The 20,587-nt window shown below is 37.1% G+C and overlaps 1 protein-coding gene across 3 annotated transcripts in view; it reads right to left on the bottom strand.

The window, feature by feature from the left end:
* Positions 1-1,100: 1,100 nt before the first annotated feature.
* LOC139714798 (uncharacterized) overlaps positions 1,101-20,587 on the bottom strand; it is a 64,799-nt gene continuing 45,312 nt past the window's right edge. For all 3 annotated transcript variants that reach the window (XM_071626452.1, XM_071626453.1, XM_071626454.1), the window contains 3 exons: positions 9,873-9,983; positions 6,817-7,062; positions 1,101-6,001 (listed from right to left, as the gene is read on the bottom strand). In XM_071626452.1, the coding sequence (XP_071482553.1) occupies positions 5,741-6,001; positions 6,817-7,062; positions 9,873-9,983 (618 nt within the window). In that variant the 3' untranslated portion in view covers positions 1,101-5,740. The remainder of the gene's footprint in view (positions 6,002-6,816; positions 7,063-9,872; positions 9,984-20,587) is intronic.

The raw sequence follows: 20,587 nt of genomic DNA, 5'->3' as shown, positions 1-20,587 counted from the left end.
CAAGAGCTGATGTCCTACGCTGACATGTTTGCATGAAATGACCATATGGTATAGCATATCATACTATGATATGTTTTGTCTTTATGCATGGAAATTGCTAAAAATAAATAACTACACTGCAATACTTACAATAAATGTGCCATTACAGGGTATCTGAATTTCTTGTACTTACTTTTTAAATACATATGAGAAAAAGCAACATTCAAAACTTAAGACAAAAAAGGACAAATGCCATCTACATAGAGATGGTTCACTTTATCCCTAGACAAGTACAATGCTGCATGACAAACCAAATTGACAGCATGATGAACACAGACGTTGCCAATTTGACAAGAGTTAGGGCTTCTTCATCTTTCAATAGGACAAAGAAAAATAACATTACAGTTGTTTGTAACATTACACCATGAAGACTACAGAAAAAAAAAGCAAGGGATCATTACAAGGAGAAAAAAGGCCCTTTTATCAAAAAATTGCTACCATAGAAAACAAGAGTGCATTTTTTGTATCTGAAAATACTTGCACGTCTTACAAATAGAGCATTTTCAGATCATCAAAATACACACAAAAAAAGTGATTTATGTCAAAAATTATTCGAGAAGGCAGACAATCTCTGTAAATATAATGTCTGGCACTTCAGGCTAAAAAGTCTCTTGTATACAAGTTGGTCATGATCAAGTAAGGGTGTTCATTTTTGTCTCCCTCTCTCATTATGAATACACATACAATGGACAAACTTTATACACAAATATATTACTTATTACCTCACAACTTCATATTGACTAGTACAAATACACCAGTCAAATGTATTTTGTTGTTTTCTTATAAATAGTACAAAAATGCCAATAACTTACTTTTTGGCAAATACTTTCATTACAATACAGGATCAGTAAAATAGAATAGGAATTATTTGGCAGCTAGCTTAGAGAAGATGACTTCTGAAGAAAAGTCTCCTCTCCAATTCAAACAGTTGCCAACTTCTTTTGACTGCTTTCATTAGAAACATTCAAGTTGGACAAGGAATATCCTGCCACCCCTTACAAAGTGGCAGCTGTTATCAAATGTCATGTGGACTACTACTGTGAAAGATTTTTTTTTTTCTAAATGGAAGAACTAGAAGTGATGTCATATCTACATGGTAACACTGTCTTAAAAAGCTTACAAATTTTGTGCGTGGTTATTACCTCTCCATTATAGATATCACGTTTTGAGTCTTTAGTCTGTCTTTGATAAAGAACAAAACCTCTCATTGTCATTTGCAAACAGCAATCAATTGGCAAATTTGATGCTTAGAGTCCCACTCAGTTACTTCTAGAAATATCTTCCATTCTGTTGGTTTAAAAGAAAATAAAACAAGATAACCAAACAAAATATCAACACTGTATGGGAACAGAGAAAGATGATATAAAGGAAAGGGAAATTGCAAGGCAGGTGGCTAGTGTGTCACATCAGCATTGAACTTCATCCCCTCATCATTCAGAGTGAAAAGAATAAAGCAGGAACATATGGTGGCATTGGGAAGTGAAAATATTGAGCTAAGCTCTTATAACGCCCAACGCAATAACAGGATTGGTTTACAGTAGCAGCATTCACAATATTTGATGAAAAAAAAATTAATAAATTAGTAAAAATGTGCAAAGCCCTCGTACACAGGACAGTGCCATTGTTACACACTTGTGAGCTGGCCGAGTTAAAAGTGGGCAAATCAAATTGAGTGAACTTTTTTTGGGACATAAACTCTTCACTGCCCTTGAATCAAAACTGTTAAAAAAAATAAAAATGTTGAGTTACCAGGGAATAAATGACACGGCTGAAAAATCTGCTGCTAGCCAGAGTCTCTTTAACAACCATTTCAGCTGAAATTTGGGATGGGACACACTGCTCCTTTGAGGAACAGACAAACACAAGGACTGCAGAGCGGGATGACTGATGAATGGACATGAAACTTGACTACACATGGAAATCATCTATCAAAGTGGAATGACTATGATATTGCAAGGTAATAAGCTCTCGACACACAGAACAAGTAAAGATTCTCCATTAAATTTAACCCTATGCAATTTAGGTATCTACAATGAAAATGTTATGAAACAGCAAAGGAGTGATGTTTATTCTGTTCTTGAAGGAGTATTCAAAAATATGTTTTGGACTAATGCCTGCTTAACAACAGCATATAAACTCTCTTTCACTTAGAAAGAAGCAACAAGAAAAGGAAAACCTTCGAGCTTTTAAAGGGGGTAGGGAGTGGAGACTGAACTATTCATGGGGACTGACAGATTGAGAGGCAATGAGAGCAGGATATAGAATATTTACCTTAAGGGACATCCTCTTAAGTAAAGAATAGCCGTTTCCAGGAAATTCAAAAGAGTTGTTTCATTGGCAAGAGTTGTCACATGGATTCAACATGACAGCATAAAAAAAAGGGGACTATAGACAAAAGTAAAAGAGAATTCATGGAAAAGAGACAGGAACACTGCACAGTAAAGACCAAATTCTGAATCATTCTAATAAAAATCTTGATTTCCATTTAACTAGAAATCAACCATTCCAGCTCCTAAAGCAGCATTCTGTACCAGTATTCTTATCAGAATGGTCCACTCACGCATTATGCCTTTGTAATGTCATTGGGAGATTCTTTTGGTGGGGAATTATGCCTCACAAAATCGAATTAAAAAAGCCCACACATGAATGGAGAATCTTTTCTATAAGTTAACATTGACAAGTTCTGCATAAGCTATGACAAGACTTAAAACCAATACAAACGTCCACATGCTGTGCATTTGGGTGAATAATAACGAATTAAAAGATTTAAAAGCAAAATAGCAAAACAAAGATAGTAGAAGAGGAATGCACTTTTGTCATCTACATAGCTGCCTCGTGGCTTGAGTTGAAAAACATATCATTGGCACAGAGAAGTCAACAATAATCATCTAAAAAAAAGAATAAAAGGTCACAATACAAGACAGCCACATTAAAACAAACTCTGATAATGAAGATTTTCAAAACTAGCACCTTTATCTACAAGATCCTTTAAAGCTGAGATTACAGATGGGGTTGCTAAACAGAGTCAAACACAGAGAAACAAACCTCTTCATAACATGCATTTTTTGAACCACAACTGCAATTACCTTGAATCCACTATGCACAGTACAGATACATTGCCTATCATCAATTAAATAAGATTAAAATACTACAGGAAAATAAAAGATGTGTAACTCAGTGAGTGAGAAAGTGAGAGAGAGAGAGAGAGAGACAGAGCAGAGAGACAGAGAGAGACAGAGAAGACAGAAAGACAGATGAACAGAAGAACACAAAGGACAGCCAGATGTAAGAAAGAGACAAAAGTGGAGAGATGAGAGATTTGATAAAAATTAGTTACTTTGAATTGCAGAAACTACTCCACAAATATGATCAATTGGTTATTCAAACTTGAATACAATACTAATACTGTTCTCACGTTTTTGGACGCCTTCTTTTTTTTTTAAACAGAAAATGTATCAATATCTGAAGCCCACCACTAAGACAGCCACTGAATTGTCATGATTTCTTCTTACATACTAGTATCATACTTGTCACGCTCAATATAGTTTACACATGTACATTGACGTACTGGACTTGATCTACACAGACTTTCTTTACACAAGTTGTTATAAGGTCCTTTTCTGACACGCGTTTTTTTTTTTTTAATATAAGTCTAATAACCACTCATTCTTTTTTTGCTTTTGTTTGTGTTTTCCACAGCTTCAATCTCGACTAATACAACATTCGGAACAACAGTAGATGGATGAAAAACCAAAGCTAACCAAGAAAATAACCATATGTAAAAGCTAGATGTACATCAAGGCATGCAGACATGATAAAAAATTCTCATGAAACTTTGTGACCTGCCTCTGACAAATGGAGAACCTGGTCTATAAACTATGCAATGTACTGACATTGCTGTTAAATTGAATAAGGTTGTCTTTCACCATCCCCCCCCCCAACTTCATTTACAAAGCTAAGTCTTTGTAGCAAAGAATATAAAGTTACTTTGTGAATGACTAGTGTACATACAACTTTATGTAGTCAACAGTTAAATTATGAAATGAATCTTGATAAAGATACCCTGGTAAAGTGCATTCAGACCAGAAATTCTCAGAATTTATATTGAGATCTGACACAAGTGGTTCAAGAGTGCTTGGTCACATGGGTTATGGAGCCTGGCAGATTTTTTTCCCCTTCTTTTATAACAGCAAACTTTGCATGAGATCAGAATGAAATCTGAATAATCCATACCTTCAGAGCATCAACATGGCCTCAAAACTTCTGTTGCTCAAAATAGTTGATATTAAAATCTTGATGACTTATTTCCTCATTGATGGAAAAGCAAACCAAAAAACAAAAACATGGTACATATCGTACATTGGTACATCGTTTCATCGCAGACATTTTTTCCCCTTTTAAAAAAAAAACTCAAAAGAGCTGTCTTTCACATCATTCAGTATGACTTTCAACATGACAGTGGGATGAGAGTAGGGTCAATGTCAAGTTCCCCATCTGTACAGAGCAGGTCACGTCTGTCCAACCAATGAGAGAGCTACTACTACTTTTGCACACAGCTGTCGCAATACAATTTGATTTGATTTAATGACTGTACAGCTCATTGTATCTCTGTGAGGAAATACAATCCTTTCTCTCCCACCATCCAACCAAAGTCTACAACTTTCTTTACAAGGCTCTCAAGAATATTTTGGGTTTCTCCATTTTTCCTTATTTTTTTTTTTTCAAACAAAATATCTGCCTCCCCGTGACTTGATAGGGAGACGATAGATATATAGCTAGCCGAAAGAGAAGAAGAAAACAAATTACTAATCAATATATATTGACATATATGCAAACAAGTTGCATATCACATAGTTAGGAATGGAGCAAATTTATGCATCATAATATTATGATGTTCCAGTGAGTAGAAAGAGAAACTGAGAAAATCCTTCTACTCACAAACATATTTGTCCCTTTTACTCCAAAAAGAATGTGCAGTGACAGTCCTAAATAAAATACTGCTGGATCAACCAACAAAAATGCTGTCACTTATTTGCCATTTTAAAATGTTAGTTATCAGTATCATACATACTTACAAATTCTTGAAAGCGCCCAATACACTGACTTGTTCTGACTTTTGGTCTCTTTGTCTCTCTCTCTCTCCCTCACTTGTTTTGTTTTTTCTTACTATCGCAAAGTGGTCAGGGAGACGCGATTTCTGAAGACACAAGTCTTCATCCCCTAATCATATGCTACAAGGGCTGGCCGAGAGAGTGAGAGAGGTTTTTGGTTGTTTCTGTGGGAGGAAAGGGATATATTACACCCTACCATTTCAATTTCTCTCATTGTCATTGCGACACACCATGCTTATGATGGGGGGGCTTTTTTTACACCATATATACAAAAGCACCAGCCCACTTTCAGTCTAGTGCACTAAACAGTTGCCTGCTAAGCTTTGCTTTCACTTTTTTTTTTTTTACATTTTTTAAAATTTTTATCGATGACCATTTCATGACACTGGCATGTTTCAACATTTTGTTTGTTAGATTGAAGCTATAATACAGTCTTCACCTCCTTACATCTTTTGGAGGTATTTCCATTATTCTATTCAATTTTGTTGTTGTTTTTGTCTTGATTTCTATTCTTCGTTTCCTTTTTTCACTGAAAATGGGGATATTTTCTTTGTTGCTTTTTTTTTTCTTAGACCCCTTGCCCCTGGCAATCATTCGTATTCGTCTCCCTCGTCATCATACTCCTCGTCATCCTCCTCATCACCCTCGTCATCGTAGAGGACCTGTTGATGTGATGGTCCCTGCAATTCGCCATTGTAGCTGGACGCAGCCTGGGCCATGGCCATGCCTGTCATCATGCCTGGCTGGGGGTTGTGGGGAACCATAGTGGGTGGAGGGTGGTGCTGCTGAGGGGGCGGCACCATGGGCTGAGGGGCTGGTCTAGGGGCACTCGTGGCTGCCACTAGCCCCTTCTGCAAATACAAGATTTCAGAAAAAAAAATGACAACAGGCTACGAAGAAACTCAGAAAACAAGAACAAGTACTGAAGATGCACACATTTGCCAAACAGCACCACTGACATACGACTTCATAAGCACACATTTTGGTGAAAATGACAAAGATTTAGTAATGTGCAAAAAAAAAAATTACTTGATGCTTTAACAAAATACTGTAAACCATAAATGTTAGCTTGCATTTTAATTTCGCAAATTTCGTGAGAGCCAAAATTCACAAAATTAAATTGCACACGAAAATTCTAGCCTACATTATATGCATTGAATGCCAGAGGCAATTAATGATAATTTTATGTTGTAAAAAAATATCTTGCTTTACAGTATGGACTTTTGGTACATATAATGTTGAAATACATTCTTATAACATTTGCATCTTGGAACATGTCAGCTATCGGTGAGATATTCATTTTCTTGGTCAGAGCATGGCATACAACATTGACCTACATCTGCCATGCAAAGATCATCAAAATAGACGACCAATACTATCATATATATACACTAAACATATTATTTCAACATTTTTGTGACAGAAAAACAGTGCACATAACATGCCAATTACAGGTACAACTGTGGCTTGGTCAAATAATCAAAGCAAAATCCAGAAAAGAGGATGGAGTCCCCAAAGAAATCTTTAAAACCATGTATTGACTAGTCACAAATGACCCATTTTACTGACTAGTGACTGATTATGTATTGACCAGTCACAAATGACCCATTTTCCTGACTAGTAACTGATTGAAGGGATGTAGAGGTCGGTCTCTCGCTGGTCTCACCTTCTTTCTCCACTCCTCCATGGCTGCCTGGTAGGTCTTGTACTCAGTAGCCACCCTCTCCAGGTAGGGCTTCTTCTGCTCGTCTGTCAGCTTGTTCCACTCCTCTCCACAGATCTCAGTCAGGCGACGCCCCTTCTCTATTGTCTTCCCCTTCATCTGTTCGCGGAAATCAGTCAGGAAGTAAAAGTAGGCTGTTGGGGGCTTCTTGGGCTTGTCCGGGTCGCGCACCTTCCTGTAGACGGAGATCTGGGCGGCAGCAAAACAAACGACAATCCAATTACCTTACGGAATCTGGGTGCACAGCACCTTCATGCAGAGAAATCATTTGTGATGCCAACGCATTTTAAGCAGAAAAGGCCCAGGCGCACCATAAACATCACTTCTGAAAGTGTTCTTAAATATTATAAGATGAGCTTTTATCTTGGAATGCATTGCAATCATCACTTCATGAGTACATACCATAACATGCAGGCAAAAGCATTATCGTAAACCTCATATCTACAAAATGTCAAATGTTCAGGAGAGCAAAAACCATTGGCAGCTAGAGCAGTATGATATCAAATGGGATAACCTTTCCTTTGACATGTCGTGGTGGCTTCATGTTGGGGGTTAAACAGCTAGGATTTGGAGAGAACACCACTTGACTGATTATCTGACCATTCAATCCAAAAAAGTCATTTTCACCAAAACTTGAGAACCAAGGTCTTGTCACCCCAGCGACAATATACATGTACATACAGCCTTTAAAGGGGAAGGCTAGTAACTGATCAGTGGGAATCAGTGGAAATGCTGGGAGATGATTGTTCCAATCCTTATGGGATTCATTCAAGAGTTCATTGTATATCTATTGTTGTGTGAAAATGATTTGCTTCAGAACGGTCTCATATTCAAGTAATGTGCAAATTAATACTCCGTCACTGACCACGGACGCTAACCTGGAAGCATTAAACTGCACATTACTTGAATATGAGACCATTCTGAAGCAAATCATTTTCACACAACAATAGATATACAATGAACTCTTGAATGAATCCCATAAGGATTGGAACAATCATCTCCCAGCATTTCCACTGATTCCCACTGATCAGTTACTAGCCTTCCCCTTTAAGAATATGAACAAAAAGGACATTTGAAGAACATTTAAAATAAATGTCGTCTTGTCTGAGAGAGTTCATGCAGTCAATGTGTTCATGCACATAGCAAAAATTAATGTTTGTCACATTTCAGTCAACACGGTAACCACAGCAGCATGGAATTCTTTGCTCTGTGTGGAAACATTTCGTCCCTTGAGACCAACTGTACAGGGAAGTACATAGTGTACCAGAATATGTTCTTCTACATTTCAAATGCTTGGAATATTCTGTAATCTCTTATCCATGTGCTGTCCTTACATCAACACCAGACTGCTCAAGCCAACACATGTGCACAAGAACACTGAGAACTGCAATGCTAATACCATTTTCCATCTATGATTTGACTGTAAGGTCTTTGTCACTCCTACATGTTATAATCATTATAGTAAATAAAGATTTGCATAAACAGTGTGTCCAAGGGCAGATTTATACACTTAGTTCATTCTTATCCCTGTAAAGAGATTTCCTGCATAAAAGCCCCCCCCCCCCCTTTCACAAAATAAAGCAAGACAACAAAACATCTTGTTCTCATCCCAAAACCTCAACTGCCCCTCCCCAATCACCAGCTAGCTAGCAAAGCTTTAGTTAATCCCTGCAATCCAGGGCACAATAAACCTGCTATACCACAGCCAGACCACAATAGGAGCATGACTGAAGATCCACAACAGCATTTCACATCCTTAATCCAGCCCTTTGAGATAACCCCCCAATTTGTTGCTCTCCTACTCTTGAAAACTGTGGTGGAGGCTCATTGCAAAACCAGACCACAATGCCAAACAAATGAGGGCTCTCTTTTCATCTCTCAACCAGCAGATACAACACAGTAATATAGCTTTATTGAAGTTTCTGAGCGATGTGATAAAACATGTTTGTGCATTCCCCCCTCCCCCTCCCACATTTCTTTGTCTCATCCAGGAAATTCTGATTTTGAGTTATCAACTGCCTCTAAGACTGACTGTAAATCCACTACCATTCAAGTATCTTACAACTGATCAGACACAGTTCATAATGGTATTATTTCAAGGCCAGTCAAGTTTCAGTAATTAAAAAAAAACAACAATCATTCCACACAAAACTTCCACCAAAACATCCCCCCCCCCAAAAAAAATCTAGTGTCGTTTGAAAGTAATGCATTTGCTCTCCTCTATTAGATATCTAAGAAGCATCCCAGCTAACCTTACACTGTAATATTGTGGAGGTATGTGTTTTGTCATCTCCACTTCTTTTATGTCCTTTGCAACTTGCAGATAGATGTCAATGTACAAATAAACTTGAATCAAATACAGAGGGACAGTTGCTTTCATCAGAGAGGTATTCAACATGACCGAGTTTATGGTAAGAATTATTAAAAAAAAACAACACATTATTTCATAAGTGACAAATGACACTACAACTACCCTGGTATTAATAGTTGTACCTCCTTTGACATAATCTTGGTAAAATAGCCAAAGATCTAGAACTCTCTGCAAATTGAATGCCGTGATTGAATATCCCCTTACACTCATACTCACACATGCACATTTTCTGTAAAATGGCAGCTTACTACAGCTGCACCGAGAACCTTCAAAGACACCTACATCAGAAATACAGGATGTGGTATCCTAATAGGAAGTCACAAAGGAAGATCAGCCATTCCCACCCCAACTCAGTCTCTTTCTGTTGCCGGTACATTTCACAACTGTTGAGTGTTTCCAGCACTCAATACATCCAGTGTGTTAAACAACGAGTAAATTCTTCTGACAGTCATCTTTTAAATGCAGTATGTACGGAGGATGGATAACTTGATAATGCCATTTTTTTTGGGTAAATCTTTTGTCTATGGTCTCTTGCCTGTAGCTGGGTAACCTTGCAGGCAAGACACATGGGAAGAAGGCCTAGCACAATGGACAATAAGAGGGCGCTACTGAACCCATCTTCATTTACCTCTGCCTCATATCGTTTCCTGTCGACACAGGCCTTCTCCTGGAATGGTGACTTCTCGGTGTCTGTCATCGAACTCCACTTCATCCCACACGCCTTGGTGATCTCACTCGCCTGTTGTTAGCCAAAGACAGAAAGACAAGGGTTACGACAGGTTGCAAGAGCCAGAGCTAGCCAATGTCTAGCCAAGTGTAAACTATACATATATCCAAACTAATAGACTACAAGTATGAGATGAAACGGAAAGAAAGGGAAAGTGAGAGACAGAGAAATTGGCACAGATTGATAGTATTACTTACCATGTAGCTTAAAGCTAAGTATTGAATGAAATAATTCAGTGTTCCACAAGTCATGTTTTTATATACTCTCTTACTATGACTGTTTATTTGTTGAAAGACACATTGATAGAACCTGACACTGCGCATGTATGTTTTTATTAAAACATTGAACAAGTGATTTGATTCTAGCTTTATAAGACATGATGTTATGAGGCAGCATCCTCATTCTCTGTCTCTCTCCCTCTTTCTTCCTTTACAACACATTTTGTACACACTACCCTAACAAATTTTATGCAGCACAAAAGGTCACTTTTATGAGAGCTTCTTTTGAGTGATCAACCTGCACAACTGTATTCAAGGATAACTTCAGAAGACACAATGGTTGTATACACAAAGTAATGTTCAGTAGAGTCCCCCACTGAAAATGCATGAGAGTAAAATGGCCACAACAACTACCCATGTTCCATTTAAACGTAAGAAGCAATCATTATCACCTACATACAGGTAACACATATTGTGATTCAAGAACAGAATCACTATGGGCGAGTTGACATGGCTACATGTACTCACTGTACATGTCACAAATCTTGTAGATTCTGCATGTGTTCCTATATTACAGTATACACCTGTATGGGCTTACACGAACATGGCACATGCACTGTCATGTGGTTTACGGGAGTGTGTATCTAATACTCCAGTTGGTGCTACACACACAAACTACTACTGCATTCACAAGGGGAAGGGGGAGTAAACGATGAATGAAGCATTAGGAATACATAACCAATTCACATGCAGCTACCGTGGTTAACGCACAAGATCCCTCAGGTCATTAACCAATCACGAACCATCTCAACTCGATTAACAACCCTGTGCTGCGGAGATGGGCGTTAGCATGAATGAACCACACCAGTCATACTTTGAAGCATACGAGCCTGGGACACATCAAGATATAGGTCATCTGACCTCGGATGGGGATATTACACAATGCAATCTGTCTTTTCATCCCCATGAAAAATTTAGGTGTACCTTGTGCCAAATAAGAAAAAAAAAGAAAAGAAAAAAGAAGAGTAGAATGTATGTACACATTTGTATGATGGCTAACTCCTCTAGAGAGTCATAGTTTTAAGGGATCATATAGTTTTGGTTGAGACCTAACGTCAGGTTTCTAGCATTTTTTTTTTTTTTTTTTTTTTTGGTGAGATAACGAGAAACCACTAATGAAATATGAAAGAGCACATGATTCCAAAAGGAATTCACCGTTTATTTGATGAAAATTGGTTTTGAAATGGCTGAGATATCTGAGATCTGAGATGTCTCAGCCATTCCAAAACCTGGAATACCTCATAGAATGGTATTTTCTGTACCATTTCATAAGTGATTTCTTGGTATCTTGCAAAAAATTAAGAGCCCAAAACTCATCTCCACCAATACTATACCATCCCTTTCAATAAGCAGAGCTAACCTGATACTATATGTTCAATGAAAGTAAATCGTTATCATTACCGTGAGAAGTCAAATCTCAATCTCTCATGGATGACTACATATGTTCACTTTAGAGATAGAGGAGTAACATCACTTAAGATGTCTTAAAATTAGTTACAATACAGCTCAAGATGTCATTCAGATAAAATGGAAGTACACCAAATAACTTGGTTCTTACACACCCTACAACAATAAACCTAAACTGTAAAATGCAAATTTTGTGTGAATCTTTACTATGAGAACTAGAAGCTCATATAGGACTTAAACCAAATGGAAGTCATGCTCATTGGTGACAGTACGTGTTTTTTGGTGACCATGAATGGAGCAACCAGATATGTTGGAAAATGCATTATTAAATGCAGCCATATCTTGTTTAATGCAACTGATTGGGGAATAAATATCATGCACACCACTGCCTCTTTCCAAAGGCCCATTTACACATTTGGTGAAATACTGTGGTACTTTGTGTGATATTTTTGTAGTGCGAATGCAAGCAAGCTTAGTGAATGCAGGGTGGTCCACAACTTGAAATTTAAGCTTGTTGCTAGCTCAGAATCTGAGAATATTGCAGAAAAATGTATGTGCACAGAGTGCATATCACGAGTACGCAGTACGCAATATTTTCACAGCTAATCTCTCTTTGTGCTGCTTATATTCAGTGTTTCTCTCTCATGTTTTTGCACACAAAATCTAAGTACCAGGTAGTTTGATGTTTATATCTTTTGTACATGTTTTTCCACATGTTTGAATTCATTTTATTTGAGCTTGTTGCAAATTCTTGAGGATGTTGCACAAGAATTTGAGCATGTTGCAGTGACATGCTGATACCAAGTAATCAATTTCACAAGCTTTCATCTCCCTAATGCCGTAAAATTAAATCCACATCATTAAAATATGTAAAATGTTTCATTTTTTTCCCTAAAATGTAATTGGGCTGTACTAAGACTTAAAAAACTACACACTACCACAAAACATCTACAAAAAGAACAAAAAAACAAAAAAACTGCCTACATGTCTACAGGCGCCTACCACAAAGTTTTTATTTTAGATATTATGCTATACATAGCAAAAATTTCCTGAAACTCCTATCACCCCCCCCCCCCCCAGCAACAAAAAAAAAAAAAAATCCCACCTAACTGAGCAAGAATTTTTAGGATACAAGTAATATCCAATGGCACTCTATATTCATTGGATTTCAGCAGGCACTGCATCAAACCTTGTATCCACATTTACAAGCCATTGAGAGCATGGAGGGCAATGCACAGGGATCATATACTCCAAGGGCAGAGCCTTAATAATGCATGTGATGTTAACCGCTAGCACCCTTAAATATTAACACAATGATCATATTCTTGTTACATTCTGTAAAGTCTTGTACACAGTAATCATACTGATTTCATGGCAGAGTATTTCTTAAATTCTGCACTCATTCAGTATTGCTACATTCTGTGCTAACATTTGAGAAGAGTGTGCCATTTCATAAAGATATAATACAGACAGACGCTTTAATCCTATTGGGATACCATTGATGTATGTTAGATACCAGAAGCATTGACATGACATTCAGAATATCATGCACTTGAACAGTAAGTGCATGAATATACTCCTTCCCTGCTAGTTCTTGACAATTGAGTCATGAGGGATAATTTCCAGTAAAACTAATTCCTAGACAAATTTCACGGAAGGCTGCGATCACTCCGGGAAACTGGTATATATTCACTTGGAATAAGTCTCTCCACCTCAATTTACTGTGAAACCAGAATTTTTTTGCGCGCATGAAATTTTCACGAATTTTGTGAGGGACCAAAATTTACAAACTTAAAATGCACACAAAAGCTCTCGTCTACTCTATGCATTGAATGCCAGTGGCAATTTGTGAAAATTCTGTGCCCCCCCCCCCAAAAAAAAGGCTGTCAGCTACAATTCACGAAAATATCATATTGCTCATTTACAGTATTAAGTAGAATACAATCTTTCATCAGCTAGCATACATGTACACTTGTAGCTTTACAATTGTGGTATCCTTGGGTGCGCTCATACTCAACTTTCTTTTTTGTAACATACTGTAAAACAACGAATGTTTGCATGCATCTTAATTTCGCAAATTTTGTGAGAGCCAAGATTCGCGTAATCAAAATGCATGCGAAAGTTCTTGGTTACACTATATGCATTGAATGTTAGAGGCAACTCGCGAAAATTTCATGCCATGAAAATAATGTGTTTTACAGTAATCAAACTTTTGAAACCCGTTGAACTCAAAATATAATTGCAATGCAACTCATTTTGATATTTTACTGATCATAGAATTGCAAAATGCTTATTCAAAACACGCAAAAAGGTGTGTTTACATCGGCAATTCTCCCAAAAGAGGGTTATTGGGCGAGGTATGAATGCAAAATCACGTATTACTATAAAGATGTTTATATTGATGACCTCTCCACACCTTTCTGGTTCACATGGAAATGCGTGTGCCCAGCCAGCCAGCTCTTTCCAATATTGCACAATGTGCAATTTGTACATGTGCTGTCTAGTTGGAGCTCCCTTGTTGCATTGGTACTATATGCAGGCACATATATGCATGAACAGCTTGCCACAATTGGGGTTTATCATTTTTCAACAATTTTCCACACCTTCATTGTATCAATTCGTTATTTGAGAGAGAGGTCTTTTGACAATGAGTAACATCGAAGGTCACAGGTGACCTCCATTATAACCAAATACCTGGACGGCAGTTTTCTTTTGTTATATCAAAATTTCACTACAGCTGAACAAATAAAGGCTAAATTAAAATATATATGTAGATAATTTCTTTTTCAAAATCTCAATCTTTCCTTCGTTGTAACAAAATTTTGTTATGATCATACATCATAATGGGAATGCCCTGTATAGGGATGGCAAACGACGCACATGCACACACTCAATTGAAAACTTCTGAGAAAGCGTGGCAGTGCACCCCAATTTAACCTGCCTTCTTGCACAGCGCATGTTTGTGAAATTGGCCCTTTCTCAACCTTGACGAAAAATGAACATTTAACACTACCCCTGTGAACGGTGTTGTGGATGAGCGTTTCAAAGCACTGATTCTGCCTTCGCAAAGTGAGCATAAACTTACCCTTCATATCACAGAGGCAGAGTATTACACACATGCAAGCAACCCTAGAGCTGTCATGCATATTGTAATGGAGATTGTCATCAGTGGAAATATGTCGCCTTTCCCTTAGGTTTTCCACCATGCATTAATTGTGAAAAAATGCACTTGTGAGGAACTTGGAAATGCACAGTAGTCTATCATGTTAAACCCCTATGTGATATGAATCTCCTTCATTGCACTTATGATGTTTAATTGCTTCTTCTATAGAGTAAAAATTATATCCAGAACTAAAAGGAGAAGTGCTCAGAAATAAGAGCATTGAAAAGAGGAAAAGATAAGAGAACCAGATACCCAGTGGGTCCAAGGTAAGCCAGAACATAACAGTTTCAAATATAGGGCACTGCTAAAGACAACCTACCAAATGTGAAAAGCCATAGCCTAGCTGTCCAGAAGGCAAACTTGTTGAATGTTTTCTGACAAATTTAGTGAGAACCGTTGTTTGTTAAACCCTGTTGTTTTTGGTTTTTTAAACGAGGATATTCTGACTGTTTCTACTAGTGTGAATGTATTTCCTCCCTAATGAGGATGGATTGGTAAGGACCACCCTGAATCTCTGAGACGGTCAATAGCACAATCAGGGTATGCAATTGTGTAACAGGGCAAAAATGAAAAAACTTGGTGAAAATGCTTTTTTTGTTGTTTGTTGTAGCTGAGTGTTCAAATTTTCATTTCATGTAAAGAAAGAGTCAAAATTTTGCATTAAACTGCGCATAAATTAGCATTTAAATTAGGGGTGTTGAATTACATTGAAATGACTAATATATTGGAAAAATTCATCAAAAAAAAAAGGAGAATGTTTTTTTCATCTGATATTGCTGTTAGATATTCCTGATAAATATCCCTTTCATTCACCACCAGCACATAGCCATGACATATCACAAAATATGAATGAATTTCATATTTTCACTTCTCAAAATGGATGATCAATTTTGTAGGCATTATTTTGAATTCAAATAAAACCACTTTTACATATTTTATCATATTTCACTTTTGCCAAAGAGTGAAGAGGCGAAACATTCAGGAATAGGTAACAGACATATAGTGGCCATTATTACAAATTTTTATGAAATTAGGGCTGGTACTTTGGAAGATATTATATTTTTCATCAAAAAATTATCTGTACAGTTTGACCTTGAATGTTTGCACAGTGTTTGGATCAATTCTCATATTTGTAACACAGATAGAAGAATGAATGTGAGATTTATGATGACTCGAGTTGATATCCAAGCTGTGACACTCAAACAATGACATATTAAGCCAAAATACTATGTTTTTGCTTATGATATCTTTAGAAATTGAACAAGCATTGAAATATGAACACTGAACACTTATCATATGACCTTCATGCAGTATAACATGGACGTGTATCGCACTTTTTTATGCTCAGCAATTTGTAAAAATATAAAAACATAAGTTCCTATTGCTCAAATTTGCTAAAATTTTCGCACAATAGATTTCTACATATGTACAATTCATGGTTAAAAAAACAAGGATATTCAATAAGGGGAAAAGATTTTTTAAAGTAGTCAAATTAGGATATACCTCACTGAAAATACTGAAAAACGGCTGCACTTATTTTACTCAGCATTTGAAAATGGCTCAAAACTCAAAACTGGCTGAACATTTATTGGCAAACAGCGCACCATATTGTAGTGTGTCTTCAGTACTTTCAGGAAAAGCAGAAAAATAAGCTGTTTCTCCATGTATAGCTGTACAGCATGGGATAAAAGGTCACAATGTCACAAAAATAAGCCGGCATTACACTCCTACCAGGATGGGACTTCAGACCTTATAACTTTCTCCAGCTGAAAGAACCACTATTTTTTATTGCATGCAAGCAATGCCAGGAAAAAATCCATTAATTTGATACCACACACATAGGGGTAGACTTAAAATATGGACCTGATATCTTGATTTTACGTAAGTTGTAAAACGCTTTTTTTGACGCATTACGTGGGTTTTGGGGGACTTTTTGGTAATTAATCTTTAATAATTAACAGTAAATGAGAAGAAATTAGCTATTGTCTTACCACATGTGATTACTGATGTCTTAGCATGCTGCATGTGAATTTTTAAGTCAGTTGGTGCATTCTTTTAGAAGTTACAATTTTTTAAAGTGAGAAAGTCATGATTGCATACCCTGATTGTGCTTATCACCAGACCTTTTATCAGAGTCAACCTGATATCATGCATTCACACCTGTTACTCCTCACCTACCATGACTTCTACATGATAAACTTTGTTCCAGCAGTTCTGCATTTACAAGAATTTTGGCATTATGCATGCAGTTAATGATCTCACTCTATGATCTTGAGAGTGGTCCAGGTCTACCTGCATAAAGAAGAGTAAGATCCAAAGAAGTGTGTGCATGATGTAGGCAAGACATCATATGCTGGGCAACAGCAATACCTCACTTGAGATTTTGACTTTGAGCAAAACATGATTGACGGAATAAAAGATTATGTGAACGTTTGATACCGTTACGATGTGACTGACTTTCTATGTGGAGATCCATGGAGGATCAAAATTCATTTTTATGACTTAATAGGACAAGACTTAATTACCATATCTGTAGAAATTCTTGGAATCAGAAAGAGTAAATTTTATGAGCTATGACTGTATTCCATATTATGGGGCCATAGCGATATGAAGTGCACTGCTAGAGTCAACAGAACTACCTCTTCTCTTTTTGTAATACGATAGCTTGGATTGGTTAATCACTTGTTACTATGTAAAGCTGTTATTACATCACTTCCTTTCTACTTCCTGTAGTTGTCTTTTTAAATTTCCCTAGGAATAAATATGATTCTATCACACAGACAAGAAAAACTGAGACAGAGCATTAGTCATACTAACCAGATATGAGAGTGTATGGTTGAAAGAGAATACAGCTTAAATAAAGAAGAACTGATTCAAAGAATGTAAAATCACTCAAGTATCAAAGAAATCTCGTCATAATCATCTGGCATCTATAGGTTAAATTCAATATTGAGAATGAAGCATCTTTCTAAAAAAAAAAATGTTTTTACTTTAATGAACGTCTCGTTACTACACCTAATCACAAGAAACATGTAAGAAACTATGTTAAAAAGGTGCATTGTGTTCCTGTTTTGGGGATATTTGATTTCATCTTATCTTAATACAGTAAAAGGATCAGATGTGCACAAACATATGTAAAGCCTACTCTAAAATAGTGCACAGGTTGCAGGTATTGGTGGCATGTGCTGCTGCAACTGACACAATATCTATTATTAATTCTTTTTTCTTTTCATCTTGAATCATGCTTAGAAAAAATAATATATTACAAGACATAATGTCTGAAAATAGTAAAAGTGGAGGGGGTGGGGCAAAGTAGAGAGAGAAATGGAAAGAACTAAAAAGAGAGAGAGAGAGAGTCAGAAAGGAAGAGGGCAATACTTGTAGTGAGAGGGAAATGACAAAACCAGAGGGGAGAAAGACTTAAGAGGAGGCAATATGATGAAAAGAAGAGAGAAATTCAGAGGATGAGGAATAAAACAGGATAACAGTGCACAGATAAGGCATAAAATTCTAAAAACGTATTTCACTCTAATTCCCAGTGGAGGCATTTAGCTGGATCACCAACTGGAATAATTGATCAAATCTCGGGATCTGGCGGGAAGCGACTGCAGCTAGTGTAATTTCTTACTTCCTTGATTTCCCACACCAAATCAATGTCCATTGAGTGACATGCTGAACAGCCTGGATTTGATTAATCAAGGCTCCGTAGTATCCCAAACTCAGTTTGGCTGAGCATTGACAACAAACATCTTTGGTTTCCTTAATGAATCAAGAAAAACAGCAAATTTGTCACATTCAGCTAACATTTTCAAATAACACGCCCCATGACAAGGAACAACAGTTTCCCAATATGGCCTCTAACATACTTCATACAATGCATCTGTGCAACTTACACCTGTCATTTGTGCCTGAAGGAAGATTCAATGGGTAGCTAATATAAGACCAAAACAATAACATGGCAAACTTCAGGATGCCTCATTGAGAAAACATGCATGGGTAGTAATGAAAACAGAGATGCCCTGCACGTATAAATCACTGATGAGCACTGGAATGACAGCTATAAGACAAAGCTGCTTCTCTGGTTCGCATTTGATTGCAAACATGGATATATCTCCCATCTAGGAAAGATTTGACAGAATGATTCTCGACATGATGCATCGAAATACTACCCCCCCCCCCAAAAAAAAAAAAATAAAAAAAATAAAACAAATACATGCATACATACGCAAAAAAACACACAAATACAGACAGAGAGATAACCTCCACCCCCCCCCCCCCCCCAACAATATTTCTGATTAGGGAAGGGTATAGAACCTTCAGGATTATACGCACCATTGAAAAAAGAAGATCCCTATCAAACTGATACAGTGGAAAAGAGCTGATCTTAATGAGCAAATGCCTGGATTATAAAAACATGCAATTCTCAAGTCTTCAAAAAACTAGAAATGTCGCTATGGCGACTGATGCCTCCACCATAATGCATGATTCTCCCAATAGGCGTATAGTACAATGTCTTCACAATGTGTGATCCAGGACAGTTTCACATGACTGGCAAAATATTGAAATGACATGTTTGTCAGAAATGTCTTGAACTGGGTTTGCTATAATTTTCTAAGAGTGCAGGTACACATATTTGGGGAATTGAGAATTTTCACTTGAATTCTGACGGACCTTTTTATAAGTTTATGCATTGAGTAATTTCCAAGGTATGAAGAAAGAGTGTAATGACGGTACAAAATATTTTTTTCCCTTTTTTTTTTTTTTTTTGGGGGGGGGGCATTGAAACCTGGCCTTTGACCCTTAACCTCTGACCTTTGACCTTCTGGCCTGGAGAATCTCCATTAAGTAGTGCATGTATTATGTTTTGAGACTAATAATGCAAGCATTGCATATACTAGATGAGGGAAATAGTAAAATTTTGAGGAGTTGACCTTGACCTTTGACCCTTAACTATTGACCCATGACCCCTAAATTCCCTAGATAATCCCTGCCAGTCAGTACATGCGTATGTAACAAGTTCCATGAAGATACATTGAACCATTTGCGAGAAAAGTGATATTGCAACATTTTCACCTAACCTTTGACCTTTTGACCTTTGACCTTATGACATGAAACTCTCTCTGGAGAATCTTTATGCAGTATTACATGTCCACACCAAGTTTGAAGAAAATACCTTTGGGCATTGCATAGATATGGGGGAAATTGCAAAATTCGTAGCATTTGACCTTGACCTTTTGACCTCTGACCTCTTACCAATGTCACAAAAATCTACTCAACTAATTGTCCCATCATACATCATCCTTGGACCAAGTTTGGTGATAGCTGCTTCATCCAGTTTTGAGTTATCACGTAAACAGATAAATTTTTGGATTTGACCTTGATCTTTGACCTTTGACCTTTGACCGATTTCACTGAAAAACTAACCATGTAATTGTTTCATCATACATCATCCTCCAACAGAGTTTGGTGAAATTTGCTCCATCCAGTCTTGAGTTATCGCGTAAACGGATACAATTTCATGATTTGACCTTAACCTTTGACCTTTGACCTTTAGCCAATTTCACCCAAAATCTAATCAAATAATTGCCCCATCATACTTTATACTTGGACCACGTTTGGTAAAATTCCAGTAAATATTACTCAAGTTATCGCGTAAACGAAAGCGGACGGACGTACGGACGGACGGACAACCCGAAAACATAATGCCTCCGGCACCACTTCGTGGCGGAGGCATAAAAATAATAATAACTCCCTCAATTAGCTAGATT

This window comes from Diadema antillarum, unplaced genomic scaffold (assembly GCF_040938485.1).
Source record: "Diadema antillarum isolate AM-2024a unplaced genomic scaffold, OU_Dant_1.0 seq00002439_RagTag, whole genome shotgun sequence".
Taxonomy (NCBI): Eukaryota; Metazoa; Echinodermata; class Echinoidea; order Diadematoida; family Diadematidae; genus Diadema; species Diadema antillarum.
This window is presented reverse-complemented; position numbering and strand designations above follow the sequence as displayed.